The sequence below is a fragment of the Pleurodeles waltl genome, chromosome 4_1 (genome assembly GCF_031143425.1).
Source record: "Pleurodeles waltl isolate 20211129_DDA chromosome 4_1, aPleWal1.hap1.20221129, whole genome shotgun sequence".
NCBI lineage: Eukaryota > Metazoa > Chordata > Amphibia > Caudata > Salamandridae > Pleurodeles > Pleurodeles waltl.
The window spans coordinates 106,557,070-106,573,990 of record NC_090442.1 but is presented as its reverse complement, the minus strand read 5'-3'; the positions used below and the strand labels follow the sequence as shown (position 1 = coordinate 106,573,990).

Here is a 16,921-nt window from a genome sequence, read left to right as displayed (position 1 = left end):
AGAACTACTTATGTGGGTGGCACAACCAGTGCTGCAGGCCCACTAGTAGCATTTAATTTACAGGCCCTGGCACCTCTAGTGCACTTTACTAGGGACTTACTAGTAAATAAAATATGCCAATCATGGATAAACCAATTACATACAATTTATACAGAGAGCATATGCACTTCAGCACTGGTTAGCAGTGGTAAAGTGCTCAGAGTTCAAAAGCCAACAGCAACAGGTCAGAAAAAAAATAGGAGGCAGGAGGCAAAAGGACTGAGGATGACCCTGCAAAAAGGGCCATTTCCAACAAGAAGGATAGCCAACTACAGGGCAGTTCAGTTTTCCCTTGGGGATTTAACGACCTACGTATGCAGTACAAGGAGTATCCACTACAGAAGAGGGCCTAGAGGAAGAGGCTCCACTTATAATTCAACACCAGAGGGCATCAAAAACAGTAAAAGTTAAGCAAAATCTAGTGTTTTTCGGGTTCTAATGCAAAGCACATATTACCTTCAGTGGTATGTTATCAGTTATAATCTGTTTTAAGTGAAAAACAAAAGTTTGATCAATTTCAACACTGATGTGTTTGGAATTTATTGGGTGAAATAATCATCAACTATTCTGAGTTTTTTTAAGGACTAACATGCATATTTGGTACTTACTATTCCAAAATCTGCAAGTATCTTGCAATTCTGGCATGCTAGACCTGCCAAACTTTAACTGCGAGCACAAACTGCATTGCAACTGGTAATTGCAGGTTGCAATAAGCATCACACGACTTATAATTACGATCCTGGTTGCAATTTAACTAATGATGCAAATATTGACTTTGTTACTTCACACATCAGGGGATATCGGTGAGTGCTTGAACCTTCTTGTGCCTCTGACACACTACTCTGTTTAGAGGGCTTAAATCACTGGTGCCCATTGTTAATCTATGACAGTGCCATTCCCAAGATCTCTGTATCGTTTGAATGTACATGTGGGGACCCACTTTACAAACATTTGCATTGTCAGTGGGTATCCTGAAAATATGCATGATCTAAGCCCCTCAGCAAACCTATTTTTCACGCAACTGGTTTAGGATAATCACAACTAGTAGTTAGTACTGTGGTACTGTGGTACTAGCTATATCATTAGATAAAGTACTCTGTTTCATCTTCCTTCATCACTATCATACCAATGTGGCAGTCCTTAGTTTAACCTGCACAGTTCAGAAACTGAAGTATTTTATGAAGAATGCACACTTGTTATTTACATTACTAGATTATATGGCCTGATTACAAGTTGCCCGATTTGGATGTGTATTTGTTGCACACAGTAAAATCGGACAGGAGGGTGATCAGTGTTTGTCGGTGCAGTAATTCTGACTCTTTCGAGATTAACGTGCAGATGTTGGTGCTTAACAGTAAATTCCGCGCCTCGTGGTAAATTACAGCACCTTTGAGCTGCCAAAATGAAACGGAGGATGCAAATTTTGATGCATCTCGTAATGGCCAGGTGCCTTCTGCCTTTGCCACACCCACCTTCATGAACCAGCCCTTAGTTTCAGAAGGTTAGATGGATCTTTTCAGTGTTTGAGGTTGCAAAGGAATGATAAATTGGGGTACTTGATTCAGAAATGTCAGTATTTGATCAGGAATGTGCAATTGACATTACCAGATAATAGGTCATATGTGAACTGAAAAAAACACATCCGCCGTCCACCCCATTGGAGCACATACACCAAACGCAACCACAGGTAGAAGTACCCGGATTCACAAATAGCTTTGTGATTGGTTGCAGGCACGCCAGATGTCGCTGACGTGCATCTTTGCCAGCATTGCTCAATAGATGCTCTCACAGGGAAGAAACTTCCACCCGCTGTGCCGTGCAAGGGCTGAGTCACGTTGGAATGTAGGGCTGACTGCAAGAGGGTGGAGGCCAGCTTTCAGGGTGTCAGCGTGCATTTATTCTCTGAGACAAAATACCCTATCGAAAACATCCCAGTCTTAGTCTGTCACTTGTCAGGAGAGAGAGCATCCCAAAGGCCTCCGAAACGCTCCTCACTGGTCTAAAGCGAGCCTCACGTCTTCACGTTCAGTCGGGGTTCTAAGATCACACTTGGCATCAGAGGCGCAGCTGAGCCAGTCCAGCACAGGTGCAGTATTATGAGTTGTCCAGAGTTTAGTTGGGAAGATGCAGGGGCCGGAATTAGCGATTTTGATGGTATCTCCCCACCATACTCCAAGCATTCCAAATTGTTGGCCCTGGAATACGGAATAACTGTGTGGACCTGGGATTACCAGGCCTTTTTCTGCAGGTGATCTGTGACTTCGAAAAGATGTGGGTGGGAGGGCAGACAGTGCTGTGGCTAGGAAGAGCGTTGGGAATACCGCCCCAGCGCCTTGTAATGAAGGACACGTCGGGTTTTTGGGATTCTTTTATTATGGGAAAGACAGAGGTGTCAATGGCCCGAGAGAGAGGGGGCAGATTGATAGCTTGGGGTGGTTGGAATTGTAAATAATTATTGTATGCAGGAAGGGAAGGTGAGTTTGTGAATGTGAGGTGTTTGGTAGTGTAATAGAAGTGGAGATGCGTCTGTTTTTTTCGAATTACGTTTTAAGTTGCATATAGATATGTTGGCCTCTTTGCAATTTTAAGGGAACCTAGAATTGTGAGCCAATGGCTGTGGTCGCATGGGAACGGGTGGACAGATATATTGCGGGTGTTTATAAGTGAAAAGAAATGTTGATGGGTGTGCTGAAGTTGTTGGGACTGTAAGTAAAGTTGGTGAATTGTGATGGGTAGGATTTAAGGTAAGGTGTTTATAGTGTAAAGGTGGTGGGGATTGTAGGGGAACACAAGTGGTGGGTTGCTTGGGGTTGTGTGTGATGGTGAACGTAGATGATTTATGTGGTCGAAAGTGAAAGGGGCGATGAAGATTAACATGCTGGGATTGTTTGCAGTTTCAGGAGAAGGTTAGATAGATCTTGTTGGTGTCTGGCGTTGCAAAGAAATGATGCCTTGGGGTATTTAATTAAGCAAGGGAAGGTGCTGACAGATATGTCAGGATGATTGAGGGTAGGAAAAAGCATTGCTCTGCTTGGTAGTTTAACAGGAGGTTGATGTTGCTGGTGGTTGGTGTTTTAACAGAAGATGAAGTTAGCTTTTTGTTTCACTTTGGGATTCAAGAAACGGTCAGATAGATGTGTTCAGGATTTGTGGTGCAAGGAAAAGTAGAGTTACAATTTGGGTTACTAGATATAAGGTAAAGTGTAGACAGATGAGTGTTTGGGTGTGTAACAGAAGGTGTGTATTGATGTACTGCAGTGTTTGGGATTGTTAAGTATGATGCAGGTGAATTATTTTTCAATTGCATGTGAAGAGTCAATAGACGTTAAGGGTGTTTTAGTGTGAAGTTGAAGATTCATATTTTGGGATGCTTTGGATTGTCAAGGTAGGCGCCAATCAATGAGTCTGTGGGTTGGGTTTGTCAGGGAAAATTTAGATCGGTATGCTGGGGGCGTTTATATAGAATAGGATAGGAGCATATTGATGTGTTGTGGTGGTCTGTGTAGTCAAAGTAGAAGCATATTAGTCTGTTGTGTTTTGTATAGTCAGGCCAGGTGCATATTGATATTTTATTGTATTTTGTATAGTAAAGGCATGTGCATACTGATTTGTTGTGGTGGTTGGTATAGTCACGGCACGTGCATATTGATATGTTGTGGTGGTCTTTGTAGTCACAGTAGAAGTATATTGGTATGTTGTCATGTTTTGTATAGTCAGGGCAGGTGCATATTGATATGTTGTGTTCTGTATAGGGCGGTGCACATTATGTTATGATATTTTGTGGTGGTTTGTGTGGTCAGGGTAGGTGCATATTGATATGTTGTTGTGTTTTGTATAGTCAGGGCAGGTGCATATTGATATTTTATTGTATTTTGTATAGTAAAGGCATGTGCATACTGATTTGTTGTGGTGGTTGGTATAGTCACGGCAGGTGCATATTGATATGTTGGGGTGGTTTGTGTAGTCACAGTAGAAGTATATTGGTATGTTGTCGTGTTTTGTGTAGTCAGGGCAGGTGCATATTGATATGTTGTGTTCTGTTTAGGGCGGTGCATATTATGTTATGATATTTTGTGGTGGTTTGTGTGGTCAGGGTAGGTGGATATGGATATGTTGTTGTGTTTTGTATAGTCCGGGCAGGTGCACATTGATTGGTTGTGGTGTGGTGGTTTGTGTGGTCTGGGTAGATTGATAATGGTATTTGAAGTGCTTTGGATTGTTGGTGAAAGCACAGGTTCATATGTTGGGGTAACTGGGATTATCTCACATGAGATGTTGTCGTTTGTCGCATGGCAAGGGCAGGTGTAGATAGATGTATTGAGGGGGTAGTATTTACAGAGGTGTTGCAATAGCCGTAGTTTTGAAGGTAAAACTAACTTGACTGCTGTTATATTGAGATATTTCATGTGCAGTGTTCACATGGAAGAAATGATGTTTAGTTTTGCCATTTTTTGCTCATGCTTTTTTTAAAGCCAAATTAATTATCTTTTCAATAGTTTCAGAAAGCACACAATTGTTGACTGGGATATCCTGGCGCATGATGTGTCACATAAGGTATTTTTTAGGTTGTACACCTCGGAGTACTTTACTAAGAGCGTTGTTGGAAGTTGCCATAGGTATTTGGTATATTTGTATCCCTTGTTTAACTCCAATATGTTCATACCTTATTTTGTATAGGAATCGAAACAAAGAATATGGCAGACTTTGGCAATATTTCTCTCACAACTACATTTAAACCAGGAGGAAACGATACAGAACCTGCCAATTACGAGGCAGCCCTGAAGAGAATCTATCTCGCACGGACACTGTACATCGTGACTTTGGTAATTTGCATCATCGGACTGGTGGGAAATAGCATCATCTTGTGGTTCCTCTTCTTCAAGATGAAAAAGAATAACTGTACTGTCTATATAATCAACCTTGCTATAGGAGATGCCATTTTCCTCTTTGGTTGCATCATCATACAGGTGGTGTTAATTTGTGCCATTGATAAAGTGGAGATATCAAGGAGAGACAGTGAAAATGCACTTGTTTTTGCTGGTGTGCTCTACAACATTGGTTTCAACACCAGCAGTTTTGTTTTGACGGCCATCAGCGTGGAGCGGTGCATGTGTGTCCTCCTCCCAGTGTGGTACCAACACCGACAACTCACAAGGCAGTCTGTCATTGTATGCTTTCTACTCTGGGCCCTATCATGTGTGGTGATGGGTCTGGAAAGCTTTGTTTGCAAGCTTGATGTTCAGTACCCTGATCCTGGGTCTGAGTCATGCACCGGTGTGTACCTGTTCACCTCCGCGTTGTACCTCTTGGTGGTCCTGCTCATGGTCTTGTCGAGCCTGACCCTGAGCATCCAGATACGGAAGACCTCCAAGGAATGCCACCCGCTTAGACTTTACATTGTCATTATGGTCACTGTCCTCATCTTCCTCCTGTCAGTGGTGCCTGCAAGGGTTGTGGGTCTTCTGCTATATTTTAATGTTGTGCCAGAAGAGATGTTTTTAGTGACATTTGCGAATTTGACATTCATCTGTACCTCTATATACTGCAGCGCCAACCCATATGTCTACATATGTGTCGGGATGTGGAATAAACACTGCTTTTGGCGTTCCATCAAACAGGCACTGGAGAAGATCTTTAAGGAGACAGAAACATCCTGGCAAAAGCAATCTGATGACAGCTAGAACGTTTTTCAGGTTCACAATTAAAATACATGGTGAAAAATAATGCATGTTCAAAGGGCCCATCTGACAAAGCAGTTTAAGTGCCTAACTTACATGTGTGACAGTGGGAAATCTGACACCACAGTAAAGTTCATGTTGGGATTTGAACATGCGTGATCCTAAAGGGGAAATAAGAGGGCAGCCATTGGAAATGTTGTAACACCATTAATGTTGTAAATGTGGGTTTTCAGAGACAGTTCCAACCGAGTTTTATACTCTTTTGCACACCTAAAACTATTCCCAAATAAGGTACAGTGGGTGGGTAAATGTTGGTTAAACATGTCTAAAAGCCAGAATCTTTTTCAGCGGGTGCAGTTGAAAGATTTGTTTTCCACAGTGAAACTATTGCTACAGTCATGTTCAAATGCATATTCCTGAAACACTCACTCATGCAGTAATTCAGGCCACTGGAAAATCCACATGTACAAGCATGGAGGAGGAGAGTTACTGCTGGAAATATACACTTGTCATAGATTCATGTGACTGCAACCGCCGGTCTCCAACACTCGCGACAAGAGATTTGTGAATCAGGACGTACATTTTACGTACACTTAGATCTGTCGACAGGCTCCTTGTGCCTGAAAACACGCAGAAGTTTTTTTTTAATGTATTCTTGATAGGAAGACAAAGTTTCCTGTAAATGGTTAAGAATGGAGGGTATGGCCTCATAATATCAGGTCAGTTAGGATGGAATTCTAAAAAAAAATGTGAATATCCACACATTTTGTTCTTGGTTATCTAAGGATGAGATACCACCGCAACCATGTCATTTAAATACTCTGGAGATCCCAGATCCAATGTTGTGTTAGATTGTTGGCACCGTTGTCATTAGGCACACCCCCATTTCATTTGTTGCGGCAAGTTCTACTTGCAGTAGTACATATGAAAGTTCATATTTGACATGCATTTAAAAACTAAATGTTTGTACGTTGTTTATGTCTATGACACACTATCAAAAACAACACTGTAAAATAGTACACCTTTGCAATGCACAATCTGGTGCTTAAAACCAATTTACAAAGCAGCAGTTTATTACGCCCTGTATACAGGATTTTTTGCCACACTTCTTTGTAAGTTTCCCCGACTATACAGTTTGAAAGCAGCATTCGATCTATAGTTGCGAATATTTCATGTGCCTGTCCCTGTGCCTGGTTGATTTTTAAAGCAGTGTTTATTGCTTGTAAAATAGCAAGTTCCGCCGCACTTTGTACACAGATGGTGACTAAACTACCAATATACAGTCAGAAAAAGATGTAACAGAAAACAAATAACTGGTAAAAATAGACTTTGGGGTCTGCAGTTTTATGTTGCTCCCACCTTTACTAATCCAGTTTTGCACGGATTAAGAAAGGCAGATTTGCAAATCCTTCAGGTCCGACATTAGGCTTCAATCTGAGCCAGAAGGGGCGGGATTAGAGTTCTGCTCCGCCTAATTGCAAGTAGCGGTTTTTCCTGGCATGCGATAACCTGACTTGTTCCTTTTTCCATCTGGTATAACCAGGTGGAAAAATCACGTGTCTTTGGCTGCAGCCGTCTCATCCCTGTTTCATTTTGAGATGGGAGAAACATATAACGCATCTCCTTGCCAGGAAATGCATTCGCCTTCCATCCCCTAACTCTCCCAGCCCCTTATCTCCCCCCACCCCACCCACAGGCCTAAGCCTAAATGTGCAACCTCCTCAGAGCAGGTGACAAAGGAACTTGGAAAAACGTAATGGAGGAGCGAATGCTGTGTAGTTTCGCGACCGAACAAATAGGCCCCACATGGTGACCCCCATTCCATGGGATTTGAACTGTAGTTGCCATTATTGCATCAATGGTTGGATGAATTAGATCCTAATTTGTGATGTCATTAGCTGCATTCCTTCAGACACCTCTCTTAAAGAGCCATACTAATATAATACTTGAGATGAATCCAGTTACAGCAGTGCCCAGGGCACAAATGTGAAAGTTGGTTTAAGTTTGCCTGGCAAGAATTAAATTCACTTTAGTGGTTTCTGAACATTAATCATGTACAGTAGCGCACAGAAGAAATGTTTTCCCTTTTTTGTTGCTGATTGTGTCATTGGGCTCTTCACTAGCCTGGCTAGTTGTACACATTGCCCAAATGTTCCCATCATGCACCTTTGTTAAATAAATACCATACAGTGTTCACACTATCTCTGCTGCCTCCTTCTGTTATGCTTTAATCTGAAAATGCTAACAACGTCTTTCTGTTTGGTGTAAAATTCATCATTTAAGGTCTCATTCAGCAACTTTTAACGCTGAGTATTGTGGTTTATTTTTTCATAGTTACTGTGTTACTTCAATTGATGCTTTTGTATCAGGAGTAATTAGCTGCACTTAAACTGAAGCGCTTTCTCTAGTGACTTGAAGAGTGGTGGTGCAGCTATTGTATAAAAATACACTTTTGCACGACAAACATAAAGAAGTCACTTCAACCCAGGAGCTGAATAAAAGTCATACAATCAGATCACTGTGAGACTGAAATGGTTGTAGACTGGACAGGCATAAGAATAACGAGGAAAGGCATCTGGCTAAGAACAGACAACTGACCAACAACATAAATATGCCTCTTGAGCAGGTGGCTGAGCCAAAGCCCACTCTAACTATATGCTGCTCATTGGAACTAGTAAGTGTGTCAACATGTAAATAAAGCTGTATGTAGCCGAAACCTAGAAAGATTAAGGCCCATATTTATACTTTTTTAGCGTCGCATGTGCGCCGCTTTTTGACGCAAAAGCGGCGCAAACTTACAAAATACAATTTAATTTTGTAAGTTTGCGCCGCTTTTGCGTCAAAAAGCGGCACATATGCGGCGCTAAAAAAGTATAAATATGGGCCTAAGTTTGAGCAAGTCAGTACTGATTTGCATAAGGCAGGCCTTTGTCCAGAGTGACACACCGGATGAAAAAACACTGGGGCCCATACTTATACTTTTTTAGCGCTGCACTTGCGTCATTTTTTGACGCAGAAACAGCGCAAACTTACAAAATACAATTGTGTTTTGTAAGTTTGCCCCGTTTTTGCGTCAAAAAGCGGCGCAAATGCGGTGCTAAAAAAGTATAAATATGGGCCAAAGTTGGAATGCTACCCAAGCCATTGCAAGTGGGTGCATATTTGTAATCATTCCACCAGTTGCTGTTTGTGTGTTGTCATTAAAAAGAAAACACAACACGCCGAGTAGCCATTCAGTCTAACATGCGCTAAATGCAAAAATAGCAAGGAGCACAGCAAACAATAAAAAAATAAATTGGAATTCAACTGACCAGTGCTCTCTTTAGAAAACATTGCATTGGAGCCTAACGCTAAAATACATCAAATATAGTACAGTATATATATATATATATATATATTGTTTCTCTCAATACATGTCAATGGAACCTAATCACGTGACAGAATCATGCTGCATTCAGCAAAATCATATTTAATGAGCAGGTTGCAGAATATTATCTTGCAGGAAGCACAAGATGTCCTTGGTGAGGAGATATTTATGAATACAATGCTGAGTTCATTATTCTCCTAAAATCCCACTTCTAATTGCCAGCACTGAAAAGGAGGTTAGGCTTTTCAGAAATGGTCAAATGTATTGCACTGAATAAAATGGCTTCTGGGCCTACTTGGACTTGAAACTTAGCAAACATAATTTAAACTAAAGTACACTTTATACCAATAAGTAGTGACATCCATAGTTCATTATAGAGAATATTAGTACATTAAATGGTATGTGGATTTATATATGTGAAGAAAACAATAAAGTTAAAGTACATAAAATTGTATTAATATTATATTTTCACAATTATGTAACAGTGTCATAGGCCAAGAGTATGCCAGACGTGGGTCCTTTGCTTGCTATGCCACAGGATCCATGCTATATCTCTCTGACAATGCCTAATTAAATCAAACCGAGTCTGGGGTTGCCTGTTGTCCCTTATTGGAGGGACCTCGTCTGGCACTTTGTGATGGACTGTTTGCATGAGGAGCAGTGATCCTGATTTGCACAAGGCAGGCCTTTGCCTAAAATGGCACAGAGACCAAAAGGTTATGGGATGAAAAGCTACCCTGAGCAACTGACAGAGGATAGACTATTTCCATTCTTTCCACCCGTCACATTTTGTGTGTATTATGTGTGAGGTAGAACAGGACCTTACTTTAGCAAAGTGCCACGCATGGTTACCCCCCACTTTTTGCCTAGTGTTGATGACAACTTTGATTGAACGTTTGCTGGGATCCTGCTGACCAGGCCGCAGCACCAGTGTTCTTTCCCAAAATCTGTACCTTTGTTTTCACAATTGGCACACCCTTGGCACACAGTTAAGTCCCTTGCAAAAGGTACCCATGGTACTAAGGACCTGTGGCCAGGGAAGGTTCCCCCAGGGCTACAGCATGTATTATGCCACCCTAGGGGAACCCTCACCAAGCACATGTACACTGCCTTTGCAGTGTGTGTGTGCTGGTGGGGAGAAAAAGGCAAAGTCGACATGGCACCCCTCCCAGGGTGCCATACCCACAAACCAATGCCTGTGCATAGGTAAGACATCCCTCTAGCAGGCCTTACAGCCCTAAGGCAGGGTGCACTATTCCACAGGTGAGGGCATAGCTGCATGAGCAATATGCCCCTACAGTGTCTAAGTCCATTCTTAGACATTATAAGTGCTGTGTAGCCATAATGAGTATATGGTCTGGGAGTTTGTCATTACGAACTCTACAGCTCCATAGTGGCTTCACTGAATACTGGGAAGTTTGATATAAAAATTCTTAGCACAATAAATCCCCACCGATGCCACTGTGGGATTTATTGAAAAATGCATACAGAGGGCATCATATGTTAGCCAAAATAGTGTGCCAGACTGCCACTTTCAGGCAAGTTTCTGACAACATGGGGTGAGAGCCTTTGTGCACTCTGTGGTCAGAAACAAAGCCTGTCCTGGGTGGAGGTGCTTCACACCTCCCCCCTACAGGAACTGTCACACCTGTCGGAGAGCCTCAAAGTCTCAAGCCTCATATTACAGTGCCCGAGAGCACTCCAGCTAGTGGAGTTGCCCACCCCTGGCCAAATCCCCACCTTTGGTGGCAAGTCCGGAGGGAAAATTAGGGAAAACAGGGAGGAGTGACCACCCCGGCCAGGACAACCCCTAAAGTGCCCAGAGCTGAGGTGACACCCTCCCTGCAGAATCCTCCATCTTGATTTGGAGGACAGGGACCAATAGGATTAAGGTTGTGCTCCCCTCCCCAAAGGGAGTGGGCACAAGGAGGATGTAGCCACCCTCAGGGACAGTAGCCATTGGCTACTGCCCTCTGTCCCCTGTAACACCCCTAAATCCAGGATTTAAGGGCTTCCCTGAACCCAGCTCACCAGATTCCTAGTGAACTGACAAGAAAAAGAAGGACTGCATAGCTGAAACCCCCAGCAGAGAAGAAGGAAGACGACAACTGATTTGGCCCCAGCCCTACCGGCTTGTCTCGTGCTTCAAAGAACCTGCAAAAGCACAGCGTTGCATCCAACGGGATAAGCGACCTCTGCCAACCTCTAGAGGTCTGCCCTACACTAGAAAGGACCAAGAACTCCAATGGACAGTGGCCCTGTCAAAGAAGAAAAAACAACTAAAGACTCCAACCTCACTCCGAATGCGTGAATCCTGACTACTCTGCGCCCGGCGCCAAAGGCCAGTGTCCAGGTGGCCCAACCAACTAGAGAGGATCCCCAGGCAATTCCGAGCGAGTGCCCACCCTAGGTTGACCTCTCCGCCCCTCCACGACGACGTCTGAAGAAGGAATCCTGAGGACCCCCCTGACCGCAAAGCTCCAGACGAAGATATGCAATGCCTTAAGACACACTGCACCCGCAGCCCCCAGGCCTTGGAGCACCCAACCTCTGGTGCAGCCTCATTTAGCAGGCAGCCCTCTTCCCTGTCCTGCCTGTGGTTTGCCCAAAACGATTCCCTGGGCCTCGCCTGCAGCCTCTGAGTGACCCGGGGTCCCCTCACAGAGATTTATTGGAGTCCCGACATCTTGTTTGCACCCTGCACCCGGCCGCCCCAGCTCCGCTGAGGGTATATGCTTGGTGCCTACTTGTGGCGCCTCCCCCAGTGCTCCTCTAAACCCCCCAGGTCTGCCCTCTGAAGACGCGGGTACTTACGTGCCTGCAGATCTGAAACCGAGTGCCCCAAGTCTCCATAGGAGGCCATGTTAATTTTACCTACACTTTGACCTCTGCACGTGACCGGACATAAGTTGCTGTTGGTGGGTGTTTGGGTTAACTTGAACCCCAACCGGTGGACTTCGTATCCCCTAGAGACTGGAACTGTAAGTGTTGTACTTACCTGCAAATCGATCTAACTTTTCTTCCCCCCGAACTGTTTCTGAATATTGCACTGTGTCAAGTTTGAAAACAGATTACTGCCAATATTTCAAAAACTGTATAACTCATCGATTTCAAACAAAGTACTGTTAACACATGTGTGAAATACAAATCTATTGAAGTACTTGCCTGCAACTTGAATCTTTCGGTTCTAAAAATAAATTAAGAAAATATATTTTTGCTATAAAAACGATTGGTCTGGAGTTAAGTCATTGAGTATGTGCTTCTTCCATTGTCTGTGTGTGTACAACAAATGCTTTGCACTACCCTCTGATGAGACTAACTGATCCACCACACTACCACAAAAGAGAGCATTAGTATTATCTACTTTAGCCTCTGTTAAGCCTGTGGGGAACCCCTGGACTCTGTGCACACTATGGGCCTGAATTTGACTTTGGAGGATGGGATACTCTGTCGCAAACGTGACGGCTATCCCACCCACCATTTCACAAGTTCCATAGAATATAATGGAACTTGTAATACAGCGGACGTTATATCCGTCACGTTTGTGACGGAGTTTCCTATCCGCCAAGGTCGTAATGAGGCCCTATATCTCATTTTGATATAGTATATACAGAGACAGCTTCCTACACGTACTGAGTACATTATACAAGTGTGTTTTTGCTGTTTATATTAAACTTTCCACAAGGTCGTTCATTCCCTCTAATGTCCCAGACTATTTTACTTCCTCCCTACTACAACAATTTTCACATTTACAGCTGCATAGACTGTCACAAACAGAGGTAGACCTATCTGGTCTCAGTTGGAATAATCCTTTCAAATATTGTTAGTCAAGGACCAATGGACCTAGTTTTGTCTAATTTCTCATTTGACCAGCCTGCTTGACCACTCTTCAAACCAACTCTTCCTTTAAGGTGCAGACCAGCACCTCTTTTCCTGTCTACACCTCCAACCATTTGAGGATCACTAAAGGCCCCAAGAAAATATTGCAGATAACATTGGTCAGAATAACATTCTTTTCTGTCTGTACAAACAGATATTATGGTGGGATACACCCCTTTCTCAAATAGGTTCATAATGTGTGTTACCATGTTGTGTCTCCTAAATTCTACTTCCTTCTCACCTTCACCCCTCATTTTCAGTCCACATCTATGAAACTCTCTCTAAGCCCGTTAAGTGCGGGAGTCTGAGTGACTCGAATTTTCTTGCTACGGTTGAGGTAGTGTTCCCTGCCTCACCTGTTACAGGGGTGCTGGAGCATTTTCATCCTTCACAGGAATCAATGCTGTTAGACCTGATAGCCTTAGGGTGGTCACCCCTAACTTTTTGCCTGCCTGCCTCCCTCCACTTTTTGGACACTGTTTTTGCTGGTTTTTAGACTCTGCACACGTTACTACTGCTAACCAGTGCTAAAGTGCATATGCTCTCTCCCTTTAAACATGGAAACATTGGATCATATCCCATTGGACTATTTAATTTACTAATACGTCCCTAGTAGAGTGCACTATATGTGCCCAGGGCCTGTAGTTTAAATGCTACTAGTGGGCCTGAGGCAATGATTGTGCCACCCACTTAAGTAGCCGCTTAACCTTGTCTCAGGCCTGCCATTGCAAGGCCTCTGTGTGCAGTTTCACTGCCAATTCGACTTGGCATTTAAAAGTACTTGCCAAGCCTAAAACTCCCCTTTTTCTACATATAAGACACCCCTAAAGTATGCCCTAGGTAACCCACAGGGCAGGGTGCTGAGTAGGCAAAAGGCAGGACATGTACCTATGTAGTTTACATGTCATGGTAGTCTTAAGCCCCTAAATTAGTTTTTACACTGCTGTGAGGCCTGCTCCCTTCATAGGCTAACATTGGGGCTGCCCTCATACATTGTTTGAGTGGTAGCTGCTGATCTGAAAGGAGTAGGAAGGTCATATTTAGTATGGCCAGAATGGTGATATAAAATCCTGCTGACTGGTGAAGTTGGATTTAATCTTACTATTTTAGAAATACCACTTTTAGAAAGTGAGCATTTCCCTGCACTTAAATCTTTTTGTGCCTTACAATCCATGTCTGGCTTGGTTTAGTTGACAGCGCCTTGTGCATTCACTCAGACACACCCCAAACACAGGATACTCAGCCTCAGTTGCATACATCTGCATTTTGAATGGGTCTTCCTGGGCTGAGAGGGTGGAGGGCCTGCTCTCACACAAAGGACTGCCACACTCCCTACTGGGGCCCTGGCAGAGAGGATTGAACTGAAAGGGGACCTGGTGCACTTCTAAGCCACTCTTTGAAGTCTCCCCCACTTCAAAAGCACATTTGGGTATATAAACAGGGCCTCTGCCCCTTCCAACTCAGACACTTCCTGGATAAGAAACTTGTAACCAGAACCTGCAACCTGCCAAGAAGAACTGCCTGGCTGCCCAAAGGACTTACCTGACTGCTTTCTGTGAAGGGCTGCTGCCTTGCTGTTGCCCTGCTGCCTTGCTGCTTTCTGGCTGAGGTGAAAGGTGAAGAAGTGCTCTCCAAGGGCTTGGATAGAGCTTGCCTCCTGTTCCCTGAAGTCTCAGGATTAAAAAGACTTAGGCCCTCATTACGACCCTGGCGGTTTGTAACCGCCAGGGCCGCGGCACGCGGGAGCACCGCCGACAGGCCGGCGGTGCCCCGCGGGGCATTCTGACCGCGAAGGCTTAGCCGCGGTCAGAGAAGGGAAACCGGCGGTCTCCCGCCGGTTTCCCGCTGCCCCCAAGGAATCCTGCGCCGGCTTGGGGATTCCGACTCCCCCTCCCGCCATCCAGTTCCTGGCGGTTCGCCCGCCGGGAACCGGATGGCGGGAGGGGGAGTCGCGGGGCCCCTGGGGGCCCCAAAATGTAAGAGGGCCCCAAAATGTATTTCACTGTCTGCCTTGCACACAGTGAAATACGCGACGGGTGCAGTAGCACCCGTCGCACCTTCCCACTCCGCCGGCTCGATTACGAGCCGGCATCCTCGTGGGAAGGGAGATTTTCCCTGGGCTGGCGGGCGGTCTTTTGGAGACCGCCCGCCAGCCCAGGGAAAAACTCATAATACCCTCCGCGGTCTTTTGACCGCGGAGCGGTATTATGGAGGGCTGAATTCTGGCGGGCGGCCTCCGCCGCCCACCAGAATCGGAATGAGGGCCTTAATCTCTTCAAGAAGGAATCCTTGTGTGGTGAAATTTGATGCACAGCCTGCCAGAAACGACGCACAGCCTGCACAGCACGCCAAACCGGAACGACGCAGCCCGACTTTGCAATGAGAAGATCGATGCAGCGCCAGCATAGCAACCGGAAATTCAGCGCACGGCTCACTGGATCGACTCATAGCCAAGCCGGAACAACGCAGCCCGACTTCCAGAGAGGAAACGACGCAGCGCCTGCCGTGCGGTAGAAAATTCAATGCAATGCCCACCGGATCGACTTTGTCCTGCCAGAGCAGGAAATCCATGCACTTTCCCAGAGGCGTCTGAAAACCCCGCAACCCAAAGAGGATCCACAACCGAGCGCTGGAAATCGACGCACAGCCTTCCCTGCATGGAAAGTAAACGATGCATTGCCGTGTGCGGCCCAAGAAATCGACGCATACCCCTTTGTTTCCACTCTTCTCCTCCTCTGCAGCCCTTTCTGGAGATTTTTTACACGAACCAGGTACTTTGTGCTTGAAAGAGACTATGGCGGTCATTACAACATTGGCGGTAAAAGCCACATACCGCCGTGCAGAAGACCGCCAACACACCGCCGCAGCCGTGGAATTCCGCCACAGCTATTATGACCCACATTTCGGAATCCGCCAAAATTCAGACACCCACACAAGTCCGCCACACCAAAGGTCAGTGATAAACTGGCGAAAACAAAACCTCCACCGTCACGCCAACAGAAATACACCCACACTATCACGACACATGAATCCATGCGGCGGTCTTTCAACCGCGGTATTCCATTGGTGGTACACACCGCCACGCTCAAAATACACACACTCTTACAAAACACTACCACATTCGACAATTCAAAATACATACACCTGATACACATACACACACCACTCCCACACACCCATTACAATATAAAACACACACCCACATCACCCACAAACCCCTACGACCACAATTACCGAGAGAAGGCCAGAGAGAGAGCACCAGCAAGAACAACAGCATCCACAGGCACACAACACCATCACCCACAGAACTTCCACGCACCTCACACAACACACCACTACATATCAGCACACATATCACCACTCACACCACCCCACACATCACCTACACCACCCCATGGCACGACAAAGACACCCCAGGTTCTCGGAGGAGGAGCTCAGGGTCATGGTGGAGGAAATCGTCCGGGTAGAGCCACAGCTATTCAGAGCACAGGTGCAGCACACCTCCATTGCAAGGAAGATGGAGCTGTGGCAAAGAATAGTGGACAGGGTCAACGCAGTGGGACAGCACCCAAGAAATCGGGAGGACATCAGGAAGCGGTGGAACGACCTACGGGGGAAGGTGCGTTCCGTGGTCTCAAGACACCACCTGGCGGTTCAGCGGACTGGCGGCGGACCCCCACCCCCTCCCCCACAACTAACAACATGGGAGGAGCAGGTTTCGGAGATTCTGTATCCTGAGGGCCTCGCAGGAGTAGGTGGAGGAATGGACTCTGGTAAGTCAAATCTTAACTATTACAACCCCCACCCTACCTGCATGCTATCACATATCCCCACCCTCATCCTCACCCCCAGCAACCCAACTCCTCACATATGTCCTAATATCACAAACCACCCATCCCAACACCAAGCCCTGCATGCAACAACAATGCATGGACACCCATCACTAAAGCATGCCCAC

General features: G+C 45.2%; 1 protein-coding gene across 1 annotated transcript; it reads left to right on the top strand.

Annotated features, from left to right (window-relative positions):
* Positions 1-1,986: 1,986 nt before the first annotated feature.
* LOC138287421 (mas-related G-protein coupled receptor member H-like) lies at positions 1,987-7,912 on the top strand. The gene is made up of 2 exons (XM_069227838.1): positions 1,987-2,125; positions 4,717-7,912. Exon 2 carries the CDS (start codon positions 4,734-4,736, stop codon positions 5,718-5,720), a length of 987 nt encoding a protein of 328 aa, XP_069083939.1. The 5' UTR covers positions 1,987-2,125; positions 4,717-4,733; the 3' UTR covers positions 5,721-7,912.
* Positions 7,913-16,921: the final 9,009 nt, after the last annotated feature.